At 39.6% G+C, this 25842-nt stretch overlaps 1 protein-coding gene across 2 annotated transcripts in view; it reads right to left on the bottom strand.

Moving 5' to 3' along the window:
• TLK1 (tousled like kinase 1) overlaps positions 1–25842 on the bottom strand; it is a 214316-nt gene that overhangs the window by 144298 nt on the left and 44176 nt on the right. The window contains exon 1 of one of the 2 annotated variants that reach the window (XM_079924294.1): positions 11097–11379. The exons of the other annotated variant lie outside the window; for it this stretch is intronic. Within the exon in view, the coding sequence (XP_079780420.1) occupies positions 11097–11235 (139 nt within the window). The 5' untranslated portion in view covers positions 11236–11379. Of the gene's footprint in view, positions 1–11096; positions 11380–25842 lie in introns of those variants that run through there. 2 annotated transcript variants of the gene reach the window in all.

Raw genomic sequence — 25842 nt, forward strand, 5'->3', positions numbered from 1 at the left:
CCTATATCCTTCTAATAATAAATTTGTTTTGCTAAAGTTTTTTTCTAGCAACCAAATGACCAATGAATAGAACACCTTGATATAGGATAGGCTACAACCACATTACGTAATAATTCTGTTTATATGAGAAGTTGAAATTGGCATCACAAATTGTTTTATCTGACCCACAAAGTGGTTTTTTTTTTAAGTATAAATTACATGTTATGAATTGTAGTCTTCCTCACTAGACTCTGCCCAAGCTCCTAGGAGACAAGGACTATATCTTACATACCTTTGTTTACCCAGTGCTATGCTCCAGGTCCAAAAATACTTGCTGAATGAATAAACAGACTATGCCAATAAGGTTTCTATAAAACTCTAAAGCTCTGACAATTGATTCACTTCTGAGAAGCAATAACAGATTTTAAAATCCTGGTTATCCCATAGGGAAAACAATAGTGACAATACACATTAAATGACATTAAAAAATTCATGCCCTTTTGCCCAGTAAAGCAAATCCTTAAAATGTAAAATAAAGAAATAAATCAAAGGAAGAAAAATTGTATGTATAATAAATACCACAATATTATATAGTGAAAAGAAATGAGACTAACAATTATGATTATCACTTGAAATCTGCCTCTGTCATACACAACCCTGCTAGAATTCTTCAAAAAGTCAGGGAGACAATCTATGTATGTCAAGTGTACTCTGGTCATAACGATCTTAATCCAGATGGTACTTGTTCCCTATTCTTGACATTGAAACAAAGAAGAAAAAATTTTTAATTCTAAAGCATCCTTGTATCTAAATATACTAGTAACAGTTAACACATACTGACTTGTTAACACGCCACAAATTTCTCATTTAATTCTCACAACCTTATGAAATAGTTACTATCTCTTATCTCATCCTACAATCAAGAAAACCTAGGAATTCACTGGCAGTACAGTGGTTAAGACTCCACGCTTTCACTGCAGGGGGCACGGATTTGATTCCTGGTCGGGGAACCAAGATCCCTAAAGGCGCATGGCCAAAAAAAAAAAGCATTTAAAAAAAAAAAAGAAAATCTACAGATGCATGGAGAGGTCAAGTAACTTACTACAGTAAGTGGCAAAACCTAAACTGATATCCGGAATCTAACAAATATGTGCTTGTAACTACTTCTACATAATAATGCTTCTAACATAAGGTACCAATATCTAAGTATAAAAAACTAAGTATAATGCTGTCAACTAGGTCAGAGAAGTAGGAGACACTGATAGGAAAGAGGAGTAGGGGGCCAAGAGCTTGCCGAGGACTGCCATTCATTAGCCTTTTGGGTTTGTTGTTTAAAACTATAAAATGAAAAATTTTTAAATAGTGAGAGAAATGCCTGGAGAAAATATAATAAAGCATTTGATAAACTGGATTAGATACATGTTCAGTATGAAGATCGCAACCCTTTGGTTAACTGCAAGGCACTGTGTTAATAATATTTAAGCCCAGTAATTCCTAGGATGAGGTGAACCCCGCCTGGTTCAAAAATACATGCCTATCTCATGCATTGCTGCTATATGAGTGGAACACAATTCTTCAAATAATAATTTGGCAATAGTTATCAAAAGCCTTTAATTGTTTTATACTTTTTGCCCTGATAATTCCATCACTGGGAATCCTCTTCGGGGGGTGGGGGGAGCTTTTACTCAGAGATATTATATCAATATCTATTGTAGCCAAAAAGTAAAAGTATAAAGAAAAGAAATAACCTAAATAACTAACTATGGTAGTTAAGATGTTTTTGTTCACCATGATCCATTCCTCAGGAAAACTACCATTCACCTAATTTGTGTGACCTTCAGCGGTCCGTCAATCATGGCTTTCTGTGGATTCCTCAACTCACTCTACCTACAGCCAGAGTGGCTACCTTGCTGTACATCTCCCAGGTACCAGTGACTGGTTAAGGAACTGACAATCATAATACATCAGCATCAACCCAGAAGTGACATGTGGACATTAGGAAAAAGTTTTGTCTGTCAAGTGTGGTTGCTAAGCCAAAGGTATGTGACTGGGCTCCAGAAGCAAGAGGCTAGAAGAACCCAGAAATGGAGTCAAAGAGGCTCAGTGACATTATTTGAGATGTTGGATCTAAGCTGTTTCCAAAGCCATTCCATCCTCCTCCACACATACAATTCCCAGTTACGTGAACCAGTAAATTCCTTTTTTAACTTACCAAAGCTTGTGTTAAGTTTTTATCACAGGTAAGCAAAAGAATCATGACTAACACACTACCAAAAGAAGAATGGTTAACTAAATTAGAGTACATCCATTCAGTATCCCTGTGGTTAAAATTCAGTGGAATAATGCTAACAGAATAGTATAACAGTTAAGAGCATGCACTCAGGAGCCTAGTCTGAATCCTGACTCTGCTACATATTCTCTATGTGTCCTTGGGTTAGTTAGTTAACCTCTCTGTGGCTCAGTTTCCTCATCTGTAAAATAGGGATACAATAGTACCTACTTCATGACTGTTAGAAGTAAATGAGTTACTATTTACAAAGTGCCTAGAACAAGTCCTATCATTAATAAGTATATGTATCTTTTAAATAAATGAGATAAGCAAAAATATATATACAAAGTTAACTAAACCATGTAACTTCACTGATGTTTTTTAAAATCTGTGCACAGAAAAAGGAAAAACTATGTTTTTAAAAAAGCAAAAATACCCTATTTGTCAAAAAAAAAAGAAACATGCCTCAGGTCTCATGAAAGACAGGATGAATCTGATTGGCCTCATGCAAATCCCCCTGACCTTCTCCAGAGGCACCATATTCACCATCAGACAAGAAGCACATACATAGTGTCAAGTGTGGAATTCTGAAATCACAATGTATGACATTTAACACAATACCAGCAAATACCAGGTTAAAGTTTAATTTAAACCTAGAAGTCATTTCTCCAACTAAACTAGTTTCCAGGGAAAGGTACAAATTTATGAGCAGAACGAACTTTTAATAATCCATATAAATGAAGGAGAACAAATATTATGTCAGCCCCCCAAACCACTCATATTTGGCTTTGCACTGCATCTTTGTAGCATACAAGCATTTTAACTTAAATAGAGGTATAACCTGTCTTCGTGAAATTCACAAAATTTCAAACCTAATAGCGAAGCCACATTGAGAAGATTTAAGTTTCACAACCTACCACCTATTTCAGATCTGCATCTTTCTACATCATGCTTTGAATTCCTATCAACCCTTTCAAATTCTTTCTCTCATTAGATACACTAAATAATACATGTTACCAAGGGATCTGTTTTGTATGCAATAAGGTAATTAAAGCTTTAAGTGTTTTAAAAAATACTTCTTATAAGATGAATCAGATTAAGCTTCAAGCTTCCTTTCCCTGCCATATTGAATACTAATAAAACTCAAACATCTGCCACTAAAGCATCTCAATTTTGTTCAGAGCCTCATGCACCAGGTTAAAACCCTCCACAATAAGTGGACTATTCCTATATGGACAGTCAAAAATTCTCCATTCAAATTCTAATGTTTATTTGTTATTGCTGTGGTGAGCGTATGAGGTCAAAATATTAAGATAAATGGCATCCCAATTTAATTATTAAATATGAAAGTAAGATTTTTCATTAGTATACCTCTAACATTTTCCATGAAACGTAAGATCTGTACAAATTGGTTTTGGATTTTTCTTCTTTTTAATCTTATCTCCACATACATACAAAACTCATGCAAAAAAATAATAATGACAAAGTTTACCAGTAAACTGAATGAGCCTAAAAGACTGATTAGTAAATTAAAATATCTTAAGGAAAAACTAAGAAATTACCCAAAACTAAATTTCCATATCTTAGGCAATATATCCCAGTGGTTAAAATGCAGACTTGATTCAAATCTCAGCCCTAACATTTACTACTCTGTGTCATACCGGGCAAGTTTCTTTACTTCTCTGTGCTTTGGTTCCTCATCTGTAAAATGAGAATGATAATTGTATATACCTCACAGAGTTACGAGAATTAAATGAATTAACATGTACAAACAATGAACTTTAGCTATTATTGTTACCCATTATCACTCTCTAAAATATAACTTGCCTATGAATTACTAAAATGAGTATCTCCCTGGGTCTGAAATACGTGCATATTAAGTATATAATCACTCCGTTTAAAAAAAAAAAAAAGCTTTAACAGATCTTCAACAAAACTTTTCGTTAGGTGCCACCTCTATAGAGCAGCAGTCCCCAACCTTTTGGTACCAGGGACCGGTTTTGTGGAAGACAATTTTTCCACGGACAGGGGTGGGGAATGGTTCAGGCGGTAATGCAAGCGATGGGGAGCAGCAGATGAAGCTTTGCTCACTCAACGCCACTCACTTCCTGCTACGCAGCCCGGTCCCTAACAGGTCCCTAACAGGCTGCAGACCACAGCTGCAGCGGTCTCCCGGGGTTTGGGGACCCCTGCTCGAGGACATCCTACTACACACTGAGAATATGGAAATGAACAAAACATAGTCTCTGAATTCAAGACCTTTCTGTCTAGTACACAAAAAAATAAAACTATAATAAAAGGTAGTATGACAAAGGTGCTATGAAATAGACAATCCTATATGACACTAAGGAGCAGAGGAATCTAACTCGGGGGGAAACAACCCAGAAATAATTTCTGAGGAACAATCACCTAGTTACTTCACTTCAGGGCACCACATTATTATTTATGTAATTTACACAGCTTTTAATATATTCATAACAGTATTTTAGAATATAGATCATTAAAAAGACAAGATCACCTTGCATACTACTGCTTACAATGCTCATAAATAAACTTAAAAATCTTTTGGTAATAATGAAGATGAGTATCTTCTCTTAACAAATTATAACATAACCTTGAAAAGGTCACATTGCTTCTTCAAGAAACATTTCTTTCACCAATAAATAAAAGCTACAAACTTTCCTCCAGTAAATTATAATTAGTGCTAATGTCAAACAAATAATATTTTTGAGCTGTTAGAGAACTCTGAAGGCTTCGAATTCAACTCCCTCATTTTACAGATGAAAAGGAGCCACAAAGTATAATGGAGAAAGCACTAAGCTGAAAGTCAGAAAACTGAATCTTGGTCCCACCTCTCCTACAGTAAAAGCCTGGGCAAATTATCTAAGTTTCCCCATCTGTAAAATGAGAGGTTTGGATTCATTTGCTTCCAAGGTCCCTTTCAGCTCTGTAATTCTCATTTTATGAAACTGAAGCAGAGAGATAGGCAACTTGCCCAAAGTCACCCAGCTAGTTAATGGCAAAATTGGGACTACACTTGGATTCCAATTATCAATGCACTTTCTCTTCTCTACCATACTACTTCTCCTACTTCACCATTCCTCTAAATTATTCTAAGATTTCTGGAAATTATTAAAGAGCATGAAGGAGTTTATTAAACTAAATGACTTAATCCTATGGCTCTTCTATAGAAAATGAGCTTTAAGTCTAAACGCAAGAAATACATGAAGTCTCAAGCTATGTCACTTACTACACTTAAGTTGACCCCAAGAAAGTTACAGGAGTTTAACCTTGACTTCCCAGCACCTAAAATCTAACCTTTCAATACATCTCACAGAAGAAATTATGTTCCATATTAAATTAAAATATGAATTGCTATAGGTAATGATAGCTATTACATGCATAATTCTCTCAATAAGATGAGAATTTAAATTCTTCACTTTATGTTCTGGTTTTATTTAATATGCATTTTTAAATTCAAGAGAGATCAATTTAAACGCTTTGCCTTCATGCATCCTTTTTTCAGACTCTCTAGCTTTAAAACCATTAGATTAAACACATTACTTCTGAAATCACATACACAATTACAAATGAAAGACTATACAGACTGCTGACAGTTTCTCTTTCTGAACTGAAAATCAGCCCCCCACAGCATTCTAAAATTCTGTGCCCAAGTATATGACAACTCTACTAAACTGTATCGTAAGCAGCATCTGATTCCCTAAAATGTCTTCAAAGTTTATTATATTTCACAGGGAATTCATCAGGATTTCAAGACTGACAGTGTTGATTCCAGAAAATACAGAAAAATCCTCAGAGGAAAAGCACAATAAAAATGCAAAAGACTAATAAAGTCAATGATAGTTTCATGCTACTGACTTAAGAGAATATTCAAAAACATTCATGGATATGTAAGTACAGTTTAACTATATTTACGAATTTTCAAAGAATCACAGAATGTTTGCAATTTCTAACTGGATGGGACCTTAAGTCACTTAATCTAATAGCACACGAAATAAGAATCTACAGAATTTATCTCTACCTCCCCCAAAAAAGTCTCCGTAGTTTGCTTTAAATTCTTTAAAGCAGTTCTTTCATTGCTGGCCAAGTCTAGTAGTTATACAGTTTTTACATTCTTCTCAATAAATGATGCTGAATTCATTCTGCGCCTTCCTAACTTTCACCTGCTGGTCCATCTTCTATAACAGCATAATGAACACATTCTCTCTTCAATTTATGTGATTGAAATGCCTGAAAACAGCTATACTTTTTCCCACCCTTTAGTGTCTTCTTTAGTCTAAATGTATGGTCCACAGATTTCTTGTGGGTCCTGAAGACACTTCCGGGATAAAATGTACTTCCACATCACAAGTACCTTTAAAAAAACTGCCACTTGTCGAATTTTGGTGTAATATCAAAGAATAACTTCCAAAAAGACTATTAAAACAATTCTTTTGGGCTTCCCTGGTGGCGCAGTGGTTGAGGGTCCGCCTGCCGATGCACGGGACACGGCTTCGTGCCCCGGTCCGGGAAGATCCCACATGCCGCGGAGCGGCTGGGCCCGTGAGTCATGGCCGCTGAGCCTGCGCGTCCGGAGCCTGTGCTCCGCAACGGGAGAGGCCACAACAGTGAGAGGCCAGTGTACCGCAAAAAAAAAAAATTAATTCTTTTGCAACTACGTATCTATGTGAAGTTGGATTCTCTTCACATGCCTCAATCAAAATATATCTCAACAGACTGAAAGAAGAAAATCCAGCTGTCTTCTAGTAAGCCAGAAATTAAAGTGATTTGTAAAAATATAAAACAATGCCACCAGCCTCACTGAAGCGTGTTTTTGTTTTAATTTTTGGCTGCAATGGGTCTTCGTTGCTGTGCGCGGGCTTTCTCTAGTTGCGGTGCGTGGGCTTATCATTGAGTGCAGGTTCAATGCAGGCTCTCATTGAGTGCAGGCTCAGTAGTTGTGGCGCATGGGCTTAGTTGCTCTGCAGTATGTGGGATCTTCCCGGATCAGGGATCAAACCGGTGTACCCTGAATTGGCAGGCGGATTCTTAACCACTGTGCTACCAGGGAAGTCCCCTCACTAAAGTTGTTGTTTTAGACTATTTTCATTTTAAAATTTGTTAACATGTAATCAGATTGTTATTGTTAGATAAACATTTTTGAAGTTATTTCATTTCAAATACAGTAAATATCAATAGACATAACCCACATAAATAAAATCTCTTCCTCAATAATTTTTAAGGGAGTAAAGGGGTCCTGAGACCAAAAAGGCTAAAGCACAGCCTATTTCTCAGGGGCAGATTCACAGACTTCTAACTATCTTGGATTTCCCTCTCTCCTCTAATATGTACATATGCCTCTGTAAGGGAGGCACCTACCACATATCTATATATTCATGAGCTAGAATCCTTAAACATACAACCCTGTCTTGCTCCAGCAGGTGACTTCAAGAAATTAAAGGGCCATCTGGTACACTTAACTGTTAACATCTCCCTACAGGTATTACTCAATCATCTGGAGTCAAATACTTTAACTCTTTTGTCTAAAGGATGCAGTCTGTAAATATGGAAACAGAGAGCAAGTTTATTTAAACTGCAATATTATCTTTTTGACCAAACTACTTTCATTATTTATATAAAAGTAAAGCAAATTATTCATATCTGGCAAGATGAAACAGAAAAGCCAAGTCTTTTGTATAACCATTTATTTGACTCTTAGCAGTAACCCATTCAAAAGTACCTATGTATTGATATGCAAAAAAACCACCTGCTCATCTAGCCAGTACACACACCAGGTTCCTCGGAAACAAACCTGACCTTATTTGAAAATTTAATTTCTTAACTTCCCACATCCTTATTCACAGATTAGAAGATAAAGTGGGATAGAGAATTTGGCCACAGGTTTAAAAGACCCAATGTGCAATCTAGAGCTACACTGCTGAGCACCTCTCAGAGAATTTTAAGATTGATAAAGGAAAAGGTTTGGCACTCCAAGGGAAGAAAGAAGTCTATACTATATCATATAAATTCCTAATTCTTATGAGTTAGGCTTATAGATACTTATGGAACAACTTTGAAAATAGCCCATTTTCAAAGTAAAGTTTGCTTAAAAGGAGTTCTTCACATATGTAACTTTATATATGTACATATACACATGTGTGTATCTCTTTTAAGTTTAAAATTTTCTATTATATATTAAATTTGCTCCACTTTTCAAGAAACAAAGTTTAGGGCTTCCCTGATGGCGCAGTGGTTGAGGGTCCACCTGCCGATGCAGGGGACACGGGTTCGTGCCCCGGTCCGGGAGGATCCCACATGCCGCGGAGCGGCTGGGCCCGTGAGCCATAGCTGCTGAGCCTGCGCGTCCGGAGCCTGTGCTCCGCGACAGGAGAGGCCTCAGCAGTGAGAGGCCCGAGTACCGCAAAAAAAAAAAAAAAAAAAAAAAAGAAAGAAACAAACAAACAAAGTTTATTCTCTCCTTGATACACACACTCAAGTTCCATTAATAGTAATGGTTCTTACTATCTATCAGTCACCAGCAATCAAAGCTCTCAATTTACATCACTTTACACAACATACTAATGTTACTTGGAAAAGATGCAAAGCACTTGTTAAAATAAAAACTGGGATCACACTCAAAAGAAAATGTTTCCATCTTGATACCTAGGGCTTCATATATGCAATTCCTATTAGCGTTTGTGAAATCTGAAACTATAGCTTCAAGATGAATATATATAATCCTAGAGAGAATTAACAGTTTTAACTTACTTCCTGGTTGGTCAAAAAAAGCAATGTACCACTGTCACCATACAGGTACTTGGGTGTGAAGTATAACTTCCACAAAAGCATGTCCTGTTATTTCATTAGTAAATAGAGACACACTATTCAGGTTACATAAAAATCCAAACTGCTGGACAAAATTTCTGGTTATTTGGAGGGTCAAGCTAAATTATTCCAACCCCTGAAAAATTTAAAACATCAGGAAAATTGCAGAATAGTATGAAAATTTTTTAACTAGAGTTGCAGTAACCTCAGAAACTCACAATCTAGATTTTTCAGCCCCCAAATTATTAATTACAGATGTTACAGATGAGCAATTCGACACTATATGCCCTCAGTATCTAGCACAGTGCTTAGCTCACAGAAATGGCTCAGCAAATATTTAAGAAATGAATGAAAAAAAGATATAGCCTTAAAAGAGTCTTTCCCAAGACCATCATTTACTATCACTCATTACATACCATTCCTAACACTATCATTAAGCATCTTAATGAAAGTACAGACAAAAGTAAAAGCATGCTAAAAGCACCAACTGCTGTTTACAAAATAGATTTTAAAACATTCATTTACAAATTTTCAAATGCAAAAAGAAAAATCTCCAGGTGTACTAAATTTGAGTGAGTCAATAAATAAACTTTTATCTTCTAATAATCAGAACTCAGGGTTGGGGGTGAGATGGAAAGGAGAAATGTCATGTCAATGTATTCAGCATGCTTAATGGATGCCATAAATCAAACCTTCCCCTGAATTTTCCAGAGCAAATTCATACCAATCTTTGAGCCTATTGTCACTTTCACACATGCTCACAGGAACAAAATGACAAAGAATGCTGTGCCTGAACCACTGGATTCAGGGCACAAACCACTTGATTAACAAATGTCAAGGCTCTGAGTCGTAAATATTGACAGATATTTTCAAGATAAATTAATCCCACCGACTCCTGCATAAATCAAAGCTCCTGGTATCTTTAAAGGATTCACTAGACTACTGGACTTCCAGACGTTTTTTCTGAAAATGTGGCTACAATCTCCCTGTGTGACACAACCGGCGGTGAACAACCCATTTACCAATTGCTGATGAATACCGCTAAACGTTTTCCAGACAAAAGAGCGTTAAACGTGATTCTACGCACATTTATTCTTCCCCCACAATTCTCCCAAATTTCATTTTATGTCGTATACTTAAAGTTAAATACAGCAAGTTGAAATTTTAGTCAAAAGCACTCCGATGTCTTACTAGCTGTGTAACTGCTACATCTGGTGGCAGCACACTTGCATGCAAGAAGCCAGAAAACTTAGAAAACAATTGTAACCGATCTGGTGCGTGTTTGCAGTAACCTTTACGCAGATATTTCCCACAAAACCCACGACCCTGTCAAAGAACCGTAGCCTACTTGCAGTAGAGAGAGAACGCACAAACACGCAGGAGATGATGGCGAAGCAAAGTTGCAACCATCTGGAGGGATGGTTTTAAAAGCCTGCCCACGAATCAGTCTGTCGTTTAAACTGCTCTAGGAGGCCAGGCAAGGGATCAAAGTCGGCTTTGATAATTTCAGAGGCTCCCCCCAAAGGGCAGAGACCCTGCAAACGAGAGGCATCCTCCAGGTCCTGGGCAGCAAAGCTCGCAGAGCGGGGACCGCCTCTAGGGGAGGAGTGCGCGAGGGAAGGGGAGGGGGCTCGAGGATGAATGCTTCACCAAGAGGGAAAATCCACCAGAGACCCGAGGCCAGGAGGTTAAGAGTACTGAGTGTACTAGCAAATGGAGCAGAAAGGGGCTCGCGTCCGGGGTCAGGCTTCCCATCCCAGCAGGACTGGCTCTTAAGAAGCCCAGGCGAGTCTGTGCGCCGCGCCTCGCTCCGGCCCCTCCAGCGCGCACCCCCTCGTCGGTCTTCTCAGCCACCCGCGAACCACCACCCACACACGGAGCACTACCTCCCAGGAGCCGGGAGGCCTCGAGTCCACCTCGCCCCCTCCCCCACCCCGGGGTCGGAGGAAGGAGACGCGGGGGCGCTGGGACCGCGGCGCAGGAGGGGAGGCCCGCGAGCGGGCGCGGGCGCGACGGCGCTTACCTTCCCTGGGCCTCCCGGATGGCGGCGTGTGATTCAGCAGGGACCTGGCCGCCGTCGCCGAGCCCGGGGTTGGAGACGTGGAGAGCTGGGACCAAGATGGCGGCCCCTCCAAACTTCCACTGCTACTTTGGACACTCATCAAGCTACTTTCTGGGAACCCGACTCCCCCCCTGCGACGGCAGCGGCGGCAACGGCAACGGCACCGGCACCCGCCTCCGTCATGGCGGGGGCCGCGCTGAGGGCGAGCGAGAGAGCGAGGGCAGGGAGGGGAGATTCAAGGGGATGGGGGAGGAAACCGAGAAGGGGGGAGGTGGGGAGGGTAGAGGTGAGGGGAGGAGAGGGGACGGGGAGGAGGAAAAGGGGGAGAAGTGAGGGAGCCGGCGGGCGCGCCGGAGAAGAGGCAGAGGGAAGGAGCGCGGCGGCAGAGGTGTCGAGGGGGCGCCCGCTGGGGCCGGGGTCGGAGAGCGGGCGGAGCGCGGGCTGCGCCGGCAGAGAAGACTTCCGCGGGCGGAACCTGCCGGCACCTCTGCAGTGCGTCGGCCCCCGGCGTCGCCCGGGTGGCGGCGGCGGCGGCGGGTGGTGGGTGGCGGCTGAGGCGGCGGGGTAACCTCTGCATCAGTTACAGGCGGCGGCGGCGTCACGCGCCGCCTGTGCAAACACTATCGCGAGGCTCCTGCGCCTCCGGTAGCGGCGGCGGCGGCGTCGGCCGCGGGAGCAGGCTTGGGGGAGGGACTGCCAGGGGTTGGGGGCGGGGGCGGGGGCGGAGGGGCTGGGGAGGGAACGAGCGCGCGAGGGAGGAGACGCGGGCGCCGGGCGCTGCTGGCTCACCAGCGGATAGCAGCGCTGCGCGGGAGCTCGGCCGACCGACTGGCGTGCGCGGGGGTGGCCTCCCCGAGCCGGCCGGAGGGAGGCGCACCCGCACGCGCCCCCGCCGCGCAGCACTGGCTCCCGCGCCCGATCCGCTGCCACCTGACTCCCCCTCTCTCTCGCGGAAGCGCGCCTGGCTTCCGACCCACACCCAGCCTGGAGAGAAATGCTTCTGCTCTCGCTGGGCTGTCGTTTCTCAGGAGTTCGATGCGATCATTTCTCAAAATGGAACTGAAAAGTTGAGAGTCGCGTCTTTCTTGCCCCTCTGTACTGTGCAAAAAAACCGGTGTGCCTCTCCCCGTCTACAGAATGGGAGTGATTATCGAATAAAAGAGCTAAGAAAATAAGTTGGGGGGGGATGGAAATAAAACTTTATGAATGTTTTCCAAAAAAGAAAATCTTTACCGGTGTTCTGCGCTGTTATGTGTGGTCTAGCAGTTCTTTGTTTTAAAACAGTAGGTGGGAAATCTAAGAAAATTTTGATCAGCGAATTCACATATTTAGGGAAACTATCCAGGGTTCATCTTGTAGAAGAGGGCATGGTTTCTAGAAAGTTCCAGGGCCGCTGCTGAGCCCTGACTACAAAATCCTAAAGCAAATTGCAGCATTTGCTGAAATTTATAGGTACAGTGTAACTTTCTACAAACCCACACACGGGCAGACACATCAGGGATTGGGCATCTTGTACATAAAGGAGCTGTCTAATAGTTCAGGAAAAATACAAGGCGATTGCTCTCTTTAAAAAGCCAAATTGAATAGAACACTAAAAAGATTATGATATACAGCAATTGTACTGGCACGAGGAAATGGCATGCAGGGGGACAAAAATGTCATTTCTATTTCTTATTTTTGTGACTTTGCATTTCTCATAGTAATGTTTTGTTCAGATAAACTGTCATACTAGAATAGAATCTTGGTTGTCAGTTATCTCCAGAGGTAATTTTAGTTTTCTTATGCTTCAGATTCTTCAGTGAGCTTTTAGTAACGTTCTGCTTTTCAAACTTAAGAGGGACATCTCACAAATTAAACAATTTTATTATTTTTTTAAATTATCTATTTAGGCTGCTCCGGGTCTTAGTTGCTGCACGCGGGATCTTCACTGCAGCACGCGGCTCTTAGTTGTGGCAGGCATGCAGGATCTAGTTCCCTGACCAGGGATGGAAGCCGGGGCCCTTTGCATTGGGAACACAGGAGTGTTACCCACTGGACCACCAGGGAAGTCCCCTAAACAATTTTAGCGAGATATAATAAACTACACATATTTAAACTGTACAACTTGATAAGTTTTGATGTGTATACAACCCTGAAACCATTTATAAAATCAAGATAGTGAATATGTCCATCAGCCTCCAAAATTTCCTCTACCCCTTTGTGGTTCCTCTTCCCCTACACCCCCATTCCCAAGTAACCACAGATACGCTTTCTGTCACTTAGATTAGCTTGCATTTTCCAGAACTTTAGATAAATGGAATCGTACGGTTTGTACACTTTTGTCTGGCTTCTTTTACTCAACATAATTATTTTGAGATTCATCTACATTGTTGCATTTATCAGTAGTTCATTTCTTCTTATTGCTGAGTATTCCATTGTGTGACTATACCACACTTCGTTTATCCATTCACCTGTTGATGGACATTTGCATTGTTTCCACTTTTTGGCTATCATGAATAATGCTAGTATGAACATTTGTGTACAAGTCTTTGTGTGGACATATGCCTTCCTTTCTCTTGGATACATATCTAGAACCTTACCATTAGATTTTTATACCAAAGCACATTAACCCTAAGGCAAAACAAGAATTCCTATATGATAGGTAATAGGCAACTGTATGCTCTCTCAGTATTTTAAAAGAGTAAGCTTAGCTGATTGTGGTGAAAAGAGCACAGGACAGGAAGGAAGTCAAGAGGCCTGGGTACTAGTCTCAGCAGGTAACAGTCCTTCTCTATTCAATTTCCTCATCTATGAAAAAGAGGTTAGAGTCACTAGGTGATCTCTAAAGCTCCTACCAATTCCAAGACTTTATATGGAGCTCAGCTCCTCTCGAGAGTAGTAAACAAAACCCGACCAAAGAGATTTGATAGTAGGTTATCTTCCTCCCAACCCTCCCCAGAGCCTCGGGTTACCTTTACACCAACCCCGGTTACATTTTATGCAGACTGACTCCTTTTATTTTAAATGGTAACTAGAGGATCACAGCAAATAACATAATCCAATTACTTTCGATTTATTTTTGTTACAAGTGCTGCCTTGGAAAGACAATTAAATGATTGGTTCCTGCTTTCTTGTAGCTTATAAAGATAGTCAACACTGACTTATAAAGAGGCTACTGCCGGCAATAGGGAGCTACTTAAATAAACCGTGGCTTAGCCTGAAAATGGAATGTTATGCCATCACTTAAAATCATGTCTTTGAAGAATACTGAAAAGGATGATAAAATTTTCATGTATATTGTAAGAGAAAACATGGGTTTGATCCCGATTTGTTTGTAAGTATGCAAAACAAATGACTGCAAGGTTGTACCCCAAAAAGTGCATGGCTAGCCTTGGGCTGTAAGATTGCATAATTATTCTTTCCTACTTTCTGCTTTGCCAAATTTTGTACAATGAATCATGTATTTCTTAAGTAATTTAAGCATAAAAAGGGCCTGGGGCTTCCCTGGTGGCGCAGTGGTTGAGAGTCCACCTGCCGATGCAGGGGACACGGGTTCCTGCCCCGGTCCGGGAAGATCCCACATGCCGTGGAATGGCTGGGCCCATGAGCCATGGTCGCTGAGCCTGTGCATCCGGAGCCTGTGCTCCGCAACAGGAGAGGCCACTACAGTGAGAGGCCCGCGTACCGCAAAAAAAGAAGGGGAGATCTAAGCCCTGATCTATAGGCTAGTCATAATTTACAACTATGTTTATTAGACTCTTTTCTATTTATATACCATAGTAAAAAATATTTACAAAGCATCCAATATTATAGATATAATAAATTATTTTTATACCTCTTAACATTTGATTCCTTCTAAATTTGAGGAAACAATTAATGCTTAAGTCTCTTTCCCCCAAACCAGTCAGAAATGAGCCCAGAGACTGGATGAAATGTCCTTTCTTAGTACTCCCCCATACAGGGGGCTGCTGGAGCCAGTTCATACCACCCAGAGAGCAGATTGTACAAGTCTCTCCCTCAACTCAGAGTTCAATGATGTCACATTGGTAGCTTGAAACTGGTCATGGTAAGAGTATTTACAACACCAAAGTCAGCAAAATCTACAAATCAAGGCTTCCTCACCAGCACACCACTGCTCCCACAGTACATAGATCATTGCCTTATTATCCTCCATTTCCCCGCCTTGGCTAAAAGCCTAGGGAGGGCAAGGACCTTGTCTGTCATGTTTACAGTTATAGTCCCAACATCTAGCACCTGCTTGGCATACAGCTGGTGCTGATACATTGTTGAGCCAATCAATTACCCACAGAGCTGGTTCACAAGCACCTGAGCCCCCTGAGCTAATCTCCTTGTAAACAACTCTGTTGGCCATGCTAGCAGAGGAAGAAAAGGCCAAATACTCCCCCACCCCCTCACACTTTCACTTCATTGGCCAATGTTTGTGATTTGATAAAGTTCACTGACCTTGTTAGGGTTGCCAGATGAAATATAAATTTTGCAAGGGCCATACTGATACTAAAAAGTTATTTGTTGTTTATGTAAAATTCAAATGTAACTGAGCATCCTGTATTTTTATTTGCTACACCTGGCAACCCTAGCCCTTTTGAACTAAGCAAAACATAGTTAATGATGTATTACCTAGTAAAGTTGAAGATACTATTACCTGGCAATTCCATTCCAAATAATATATCTTAGAGTAATTCTTGTTCATGTGCACCAGGAGAAAGAACAAGCATGTCCGTAGCACTACTGTTAATAGCTGCCGAAAACTGGAAACCACCCAAATGTCCAACAACAAGAAAATAGATAAATGGAGTTATGTATATTCACACAATAGGATACTATACAACAATTAAAATGCTCACAGGCGTAATGCTGATTTATAAGACCAAGTTAAAGAAGGATGAAGGCAGTTTGATTCATTTATAAAACATTCAAAACTAAATAATATAGTGTTCAGGAATATATATGTGGCAAAACCAGAAAGAAAAATGAATGAGAAGCCAAAATCAGAGTAGGTACTTCCATCAGGGAAAAGGGGGGAATGTGATCATGGAGGACCCACAGGGGCTTCAAAAGCATCAATAAATGCACTACTGTTAAGTTTGGTGAGAGTGTGGAGGTATGTTTGCCTTACTCTTTTTCTTTAAACTATATATATTTATAATGTATATATATATATCAGATCTGCTCTAATATGTATGAAATATTACATTACAAATGTTTAGAAAATGGAGTGTGCTGGGCCTTTTTATTAGAGTGAACTGAAATGCCCAGCCTGTCTCCTCTTGCCTGAACTCACCCCCAGATTTGATTTCCTTCTTTGTCTGAATGTATGCACACAGATCGGAGCTCTCAAGATACCTGCCCTACCATCGTGACATGTCACCTTAGTAGTCCTCTTTTTGGTAGATGCTTGGACAGATGACTCCATTGCATAGGATTATGAAGAATTCTCATTTCACTGAGTGTGTTCTACCTGCCCTGCACAATTCACAAAGCCACTGCTTGAAGATTATGGTTTCCAAATCCCTGCAGAGATAGTTTCAGGGTTTTGTGCATAATAGGCTAGGTTACACTTCCTCTGCTCTCTCTAGCAGTGGAAGTGGTTTCCTTTTGGTTTGTCAACTCATTGGGGGAGGGGGGCTTGATCTATACATAACAAAAGCTGGAATTATTAGATTCTCAAAACAGATTCATTTCAGCTTAGGTTAAAAATTATAATCAGCTTCAAAACAATATTACCTCCCCCAAAGAGCACTAGAGGCTGTCCTCCAAGGGCATGAGTATTATGAAATGTTTACAAAAACAAAGTGCAACAAGCAAACAGTGCTCATAGCAGATTTTAAATCAACAATGTACCCCTTAACAAAGCAGTCTACTTAGAAAAGCGATTAAGAAAACATATAAAACCAATTGTAATCTAGTGTTCCACTTCACTCATCCTAAGTCTTACTGATTAAACTAAAATATAAATTCATCACTTCAGAGGGAAGAACAAAGATTCCCAAAACCTTACTTACGCTGGACTTTGTTTCTGCAGTCCGAATCTTTTTGTAGGCAAAAAAACTGATGTTCCTTTTCATAAACATTAATATCAAATATACTTGATTTTTGACAATATCTTTCCAACTGTATGGTTTCAAGACTTTCAAAATCACTTAATGCAAAAAAAAACAAAAACAAAAAAGCAAACAAAATCACTTAATGTGTGACTTCCCCGGTGGTGCAGTGGTTAAGAATCTGCCTGCCAATGCAGGGAAAACGGGTTCAAGCCCTGGTCCGGGAAGATCCCACATGCCACAGAGCAAACTACACCTGTGCACCACAACTACTGAAGCCCATGCACCTAGAGCCCATGCTCCACAACAAGAGAAGCCACCGCAATCAGAAGCCCACACGCGGCAATGAAGAGTAGACCCCGTTCACCAAAACTAGAGAAAGCCCGCGCACAGCAACAAAGACCAAACGCAGCCAAAAATAAATAAATTTAAAAAAAAAAGACCCAACATAGCCAAAAAGTTAATTAATTAATTTTTAAAAATCACTTAATGCTTTCCTAGCAAATAAAAAATGCTAAATCTTTCTTAGATACACGAAAAAATAATGTGAGATATATATAACCTCATACATATTTAGAAACTTTGAAACAATATAAAAACATCAAATATTGATGAGAATTTCTCCCCCTTCACCCCCAAAAGCCAAAAAGTCACCATGAAGCAAGAGAGGGGTTTCTGAGATGCAAATAGTATTCTGTTCCAGGTGCTGGTTAGAAATGAGTGTCTAGTTTGTGAAACTGCACACTTACAGTAAAAAGTTAGAAAAACTTTTTTAGAAAAAATAACCTGGCATTTGTGATTCTAAGTATTTGCACACGTGCATGCGCACACACGCATGCGGGCATACACTCTAAAGAGAAATTTCTTGTTTAATGAGAAAATAAAAAGGAGTATTTTTTTTAAAAAGGAAAATGTTGTTAATATGAGGGGAAATGAATGGCAGTTTCTTATGGAAAGAAAATGTCTTGAAATCAATAAACACACGATGAAATTTCCAAAACTGCCACCATGAAAACTTCCTCAAGTAAATATTTATCTACTTAGCTATTGCTCACTTTGAGCACTTAATAAAGTTGTTTGGGAATGGTTTATAACTTGTATATCCATTGGTTTTGAAAACTGTTACAGACTGATAAGCATTGGTTTCAGGAATTATTTGTTGAGCACCTATCGGGGATAAAGCAATTTGCCAGCTGCTGTGGAAGTGCAGAGTGAGTCACACATGTAGCTTAGAGGTAATGATCAAAGAATAGTCCAGCAAATGACTGCTATCCAAAGTAGAAAATGATGCATTTTCTAGAAAAATGGGAGAATTTGGAGGCAGGAAAGATCACATTTGAGGCTTCCTAAATGAGGAGCAATTTCAGCTGGGCCTTGAAGTGCATCAAAGTGATCTAACTTATTATTTCCTTTTCAAGATTCAAAATTTATCCATCAGAGTCTGGATCTATTCCATACACCAACTTAAGTCTCTATTCTATTTTTTTATTATATTTTCAGTTTCAGATAGTCTTGAGCACCTAGTTAGATCTTTGCTTATTTCCTGTTTTTCCCCTGTTTAGAAGCCTCAAAACACTTTTCCAATCCCTCCTAGAACTGCATCTTTCAATTTACCATAGGCTTCTCCTTGCTCTATGAGTTGGGAGAGGACATGGACACTAGTATCAAAAAGTAATTTTCCTGGCTGGTTCACTTTGTTGTGCAGCGGAAGCTAGCGCACCATTGTGGAGCAATTATACTCTAATAAAGATGTTTAAAAAAATATGGACAGTTCCAAAAATATAGAGTAAAACAGAAGAGAAAGCAAAAAAAAAAAGTAATTTTCCTCACTGAAACTAAGTCACCTGCTATGCAACATGGAGAAAAGAAAACAAATTAAGTTACATAAAGCATTGACTTTATTGGTAATCAACAAAAAAGCATATCAGGAACATTCTCCCATGAATCTGACACATTTGATGAATCATAAAATGAGTCACTGAATCATAAAAAGAACTCATGATTTGGAAGATAGGGTTGGAAAGAGTTGGTGGAGATGCCCAAAACAATAATGAGAGATGAATTGATGTTAAGTCTGAAATGCTAAAAGAACTATAGCAACAACATTTTATTTAAAATGATGGGATTTCTTTTGGGAAGCAATTTAGCAATATGGATCAAAAATCCTTTAAAAATGTATTCCTTTTGGGACTTCTCTGGTCCAGTGGTTAAGACTTTCCGCTCCCAATGCAGGGGGCACAGGTTCGGTCCCTGGTTGGGGAGTTAAGATCCTGCATGCCGCACACTGCGGCCAAAAAAAAAAAAAAAAAGGTATTCATTTTGACCCACTGATTTCATTCCGGAAATCTGCCCTAATGAAATAATCCTAAATTAGAAAAAAAGTGCTTTTTCTCCTTTCGCACAAAGATAATTTTATTCAATATTATTTACAATAATTAAAAGTTGAAAATAACCTAAATGTACAATAATAAGGATGTGGTAATAACTTATGGCTCGTCTAATACGAGAAGGTCATTAAAATGATTGTGAAGATTTTATATAACCAAAAACAACTGGTTTGCTTAAAAGAGCACTTCAGTGAATAAACCAGCATATAAAAATTATATATACAATATAATCTCAATCACATAAAATGTATATAGTAAAAAGACTGAAGGGACATATACTAAAATATTAACAGTGGTTGTCTTCATGTGATAAAATGATGGCAGATTTCTGTTGCTGGCCTTTGTACTTTTGGGTATTGTCCAAATATTTTATAGGAATAGCAATTAGTTTATGAGAAAAAAACAACTGTATTTTTCCAAATGACTGGGTTTACTACCCCAGATTAGATTAATGAAGACAAACAAAAGGAAGGATCAGCAGGTGACAGGGAAAGAAAAAAATGTTTGGTGCCTCCTTTTCCATAGTTTCCAAAGGTTATTGTTTGGCTTTTTATTGGTACAATTAAACAAGTGTAGATTTTAAAAGTATTTGTGGAAAGCTCTCAGGAACCCACTAGCAGAATCAGAGGAATGTCCACCTTCAAAAAATCACAGTAGAAAATAAGAGAAAACAAAACCAAGTCTGCAGAGCAAATCACAAAACTGCAAAGAAACAGCATGCATGTATGAAAACAAAGGCACAAAATCATGGCAGTAGTGAGACTAAGCATGATCAGTTTACTTATTAAATTTAGATTCCCTACTAATAGAAAAAGCCTCTCAGATTGTGTTAAAGATCAAAATCCAATACTTTGCTGCTTATAAAAAATACATCTAAATAAAGTAACATAAAAAGACTAGAGAAAAGGATGGGTGAAATGTAGTAAGCAAGCTTGCAATAAATTAGAGAAGCATTATTAAGTCAAAATAGAATCCAAGGCAAAAAATCTTAAAGGTTATTTTGATTTAATATGAATATTAGATACCCAAAAAAGATAAGCGGCAATAGACAAACAGTTCACACAGTGGAAATATGATTAGTTAATTGAGGGAATGTGATGGAATCACGATCTCTCTGGTATCTGTTTTTCCTCTCCACCCTGGGCACATGGGAAAACTATACTTCCCAGATTCCGTTCAGTGAGATGGGGCCATGTTACTAGATATAGACATCAGAACATGAGCTGCAATTGGGTGTGTCCCATCCAGGCCAAGAATTTAGGAGTCAATGTGCCACCATAGCACTCTCTTTTCTTCTAACAGGGATTATAGAGACCACACAATAATGTGAAATCACATGATGGAAGTGACCTGGATCTCCCAGTCACTGCAGGGAGACCAGCTGCCTTATAAATTGGCCCACTGGCACTGGACTTTGCTTGAGGAAAAATAAACCCATGTTATTTTAAGCCTCTGAAATTTGGTGCTTTATTTGCTACTATCCTGTCTTAATTAATACAATAAAGAAATGGCAAACTGCCCAAACAATCAAGAAATTTGAGTCTAACAATGAGGTTCCACTTCCCATGTGTTAAACAGAAGAGAGGGAAAAAACCTTAAAATATTAATACTCAGTGCAGTGGGGGAAAGGATGATCTTTTCAATAAATTAGACTGTGTCAAATGGATGGCCACATAGACTATGCATCTTGATCCCTACCTTACACCAACTACATATTCCAGATGGATCGCAGATCTAAATATGAAAATAAAAAATAAAGCATTTAAAGGAAAACATGGGGGGACTTCCCTGGTGGTGCAGTTGCTGGGAGTCCGCCTGCCAATGCAGGGGACAGGAGTTCAAGCCCTGGTCCGGGAGGATCCCACCTGCTGCGGAGCAGCTAAGCCCGTGCGCCACAACTACTGAGGCCCGTGTGCCTAGAGCCCGTGCTCCGCAACGGGAGAGGCCACCGCAGTGAGAGGTCCACGCACCGCAACGGGGAGTGGCCCCTGCTTGCTGCAACTAGAGGAGGCCTGCGCGCAGTAACGAAGACGCAATGCAGCCAAAAATGAATAATAAATAAATAATTTTTTTTTAATTAGAAAAAAAAGAAAACATGGGGAAATATCTTCATGGCTTACAGGTGGGCAAAGATTTCTTAAACAGAACACAAATGTGCTGACCATAGCAAGAAATTTGACAGACTGAACTATATTAAGAATTTCTGATCATTAAGAGACTTTATCTAAGATGGTGGAAGCAAACATGGAGTCGGAAGATATTTGCAATATATACACCTGATAAAGGACTCACATTCAGAATATGTAAAATAACAACAATAATAAGAACACTAACCTCCTACAAATCAATAAGGAAAAGACAATACAGTAGAAAAGTAGACACAAACCTTGAACAATTACTTCAAAAGGAGCATATCCAAATGGCTGAAAAACATATGATAAGATGCTAAACATCTTTGGTTAACAAGGAAATGCAAATTGAAGCCAAATAAGATACCATTCACCAGAAGACTAAAATGAAAAAGACAAAATATCAGACAGCATGTAGAGCACCAGGAACTCCCATACACTGGTGGAAGTGAAAAGTGGTGCCCTTGGAAAACGGGGCAGTAACTTCCAAAGCTGAGAATATACATATATTATGATCCATCAGTTCATTCCTAAGTACATTGCCAATAGAAATGCATACATATATTCATCAAAGGACATATATAAGAATGTTCATAAAGCAGCACTGTTCATAATAGCCCCAAACCAGAAACTACCCAAATGCCTACCCGAATAAATACATTGTGGAACTTTCACACAACAGAATACCATACAGAAATGGGAATTAACGAATCATAGCTACACGAGTGACATGATGAATTGTACGAACATAATGTCGAACAAAAGATTACATATTATGTGATTCCATTTATATGAAGTTCAAAAACAGTTAAAACCATCCTATAATGTGAAATCATTCAGCACACCTTTGGAGGGTATATGAGGGAGAATTCTGGGATGCTGGTAACGCTCTGTTTCTTGATTTAGGTTCAGATTATACAGTGCGTTCACTTTGAAAATTCATCAAGCTGTACACTTAGATTTGTACACTTTGGTGCATGTATATTTTACTTCAATGAAATGTTTAACATATATAATAAAAATATATACATTCCACAAATACATAATACCAAATTATAGCAAGGACCTAATTAAACTTGTATTTTCATACATTATTGCTATCAAGGAGAAAATGGTACAACCATTTTGGAAAGTAATTTGGATGTATATGTGCAACATACATTAACTATATAACAACACACATATATTCCCATTTCTGAGAATCTTTCCTAAGGAAAAAATCCAAAACATGGGAGAAAACTATGAACAAAAGTTTTTATCACAAAGCTAAGGTCAACTATAACTATAGCATATCCTCTTGGTATATTTTTATTCAGTTTTGACTGCTTTGAAAACTCTAGTGCAACATGAGAAAAACTTTTGGTATAATGTAAGGTGAAAAAGGAAATTGTATATACCTAATTATTATAATTAAATAAAGATACAACTTAGAATAAAATGAGTAGAAAGAAAAACGCACAAATGACACATACACAACATCCCTGCCCAGTCTCAACCACTCCATAAATCACATAGGTAATGATGCCCCTTTAATCTGTATCTCCAGCTCACACATATCTTTTGAGCCCCAGGATATTCAAACTCATCACTACACATCTTCCCTTGGATGTTTCACAGGTCCCTCAATTTTTTCCTCCTATATTTTTTAACTTGGGTGGAAACTCAGCCAAGAATAAGAACAGGGATAGTTATCTAAACCAGAGATCTGAGAGTCATTCTTGTCATCCCTCACTATACATTCCTAATACCCCCATCCCTTACCATTCCCTAAGTCCACACTGTCTCCTAAAGAGCCCTTTGAATTCATCCCTCTCCATCCATCCATCTATCCATCCAACTATCCATCCTTCTGCCATTGCCTTTACCATTTTCCACCTAGATTATTGCAAGATCTCTCTAACTAGTCTACCTGCTTTCAGCCTCTTTCAATTCAGCTGCTGTGGTTATAGTTGTAATACCAAATTTGAGTGTGCTTTTCCATTTTAAAATTCTTCTGGGGACTTCCCTGGTGGCGCAGTGGTTAAGAATCCGCCTGCCAATTCAGGGGACACAGGTTCGAGCCCTGGTCCGGGGAGATCCCACATGCCGTGGAGCAAATAAGCCCATGTGCCACAACTACTGAGCCGGCGTTCTAGAGCCTACAAGCCACAACTACTGAAGCCTGTACACCTAGAGCCTGTGCTCCGCAACGAGAAGCCACCACAATGAGAAGCCTGCGCTCCATAACGAAGAGTAGCCACCCCTCGCCGCAACTAGAGAAAGTCCGTGTGCAGCAACGAACACCCAACACAGCCAAAAATAAATAAATAAAAAATAAATAAATTTTAAAAATAAAATAAAATAAAATTCTTCTGTGGTTACTCATAAGTGACTGGATAAAGTTCAAACTCTCTAGTACAGCCTATGGTGATTCTTTTTATCTTGTTATCTCCTGCCTATCTTTCCAGTTTTATGTCTGGTTACTCCCTCCCGGGAATCCCACACTCCAGCAACAAAGTTATTACAGTGGCCAAACAGGTTGTATGCTCTGTCTCACTTCCCTTGACTTCTTCCAGTTACCAGAATTCTTTCTCCCACCTTTTCCCAACCTTAGTTACCTGGCCCATCATCCAAAACTCAGTTCAAGATTCTCTTTGACTGGGAAAACTTCAGGGATCATATTTTTATATGGTTGTAATCATGGGGTACACTCAATTTTCCACCTGGTTTCTATCACTAACATTACAGCATGAGCAATTTTCTAGTTTGCCAAGGTGCTCTTCATAATCATTTAACATGCAATAAATTCTCTGTCTTCTTTGCTCCCACCGTATGCTCCATATAACCTTTATTACATCACCTATCACTTTGTTTTGTAGTCATTTTTGTATGTGTTCACCTCCCCCACTAGGCCCTGAATTATTTGAGGGAAGAGATCTTTGTTGTATTTGTTTCTATATCCCCAGCACAGAGTCTGCTGCAGAGTAGGAATTCACCAAATAAAAGCGAACGAATGACTAAATAATGGTTGAGTTAGCTCAAGAGAATATGGTAATATATTTTTTTTCCTTTTCTCAGTTGCCCAAACTTTCTGTGGCTACTTATTTACTTAGATTTGCCATCTTAAAAAAAAAGGGGGGGGGGGTTGCGGGATTTAGAATATAGTTTTCAGTAGTATTATATTACCTTTACTACTTCAAATTATTTTTGATTTATCAAACATATTACAACTCCCAACTTTGCTTAATATGTATGTGTACAATGAAGCCTGGAAAAGCATTTGTTATCTCCTGCTCTATTTGTAACACACTTTCATTGTACCTAATTAACAGTTAATGCTCACTCCTTATCATACTAGTCCTTCTAGTATGTATTTGATTCAGCTGATTACTCTGTCCTCCTTGAACCTCTGTCTTTCTTTGACCTCTGGAACACTATCCTGGTTTCCTTCCTACCTTGTTACCTTCTTCTGATCAGTCCTGTTGCTGGGCTCTCTGCTTCCTCTTCTGATCCACTAAATGTTGGAGCCCACCAAGGCTCAATCCATGCTTCCGCTCTCTTCTCTCCTGCAGCCAACTACCTCACTCCCTTTGGCCCTGGTTCTCAAGCCTAGCTACACATTAGAATCACCTGAGAAGCTTTTAAAAAGAAACGCCAAATCCAGGTCCCTTTTCTATCCGAAACTCTATCAGAACCTCTGGGGGCAGAGCCAGGATTTCATAGGTTTTTAAAGCATCTTAAGTGATTCTAATGAGGGACCAGTATTGAGGATCACATTGAATGGGTTTAAATAACATCTCTATGCAGATTAGTTCAAAATATATGTCCCCAGCCTTGACCTTTCTTTGAGCGTCAACCTCAAATATCCAATTGGTTCTCAACAGCTTCTCTTGGGCTAATAACTACCATGTCCAAAACTAAATGCTTGACTTTTGCCCCCAAACCTGCTCTTTTCCCAGTCTTCCCACCTCTGCAAATGATCCCATCATTTAGTAGTTGCTCCCACCAAAATCCTAGGAATCATCTTTGAATCCACACTCCTCTCACTTCTCACAGCCACATAATTCAGTCCTGATCTGTTGTACACTAAATGTATTTTCCAAATTTTACCATTTCCCATCTCCTCCAAGCCTACTGCCCTAGCCTAGGCTGGCATTATCTCTTATAGAGC

Source organism: Stenella coeruleoalba, assembly GCF_951394435.1.
Source record: "Stenella coeruleoalba genome assembly, chromosome: 6".
Taxonomy (NCBI): Eukaryota; Metazoa; Chordata; class Mammalia; order Artiodactyla; family Delphinidae; genus Stenella; species Stenella coeruleoalba.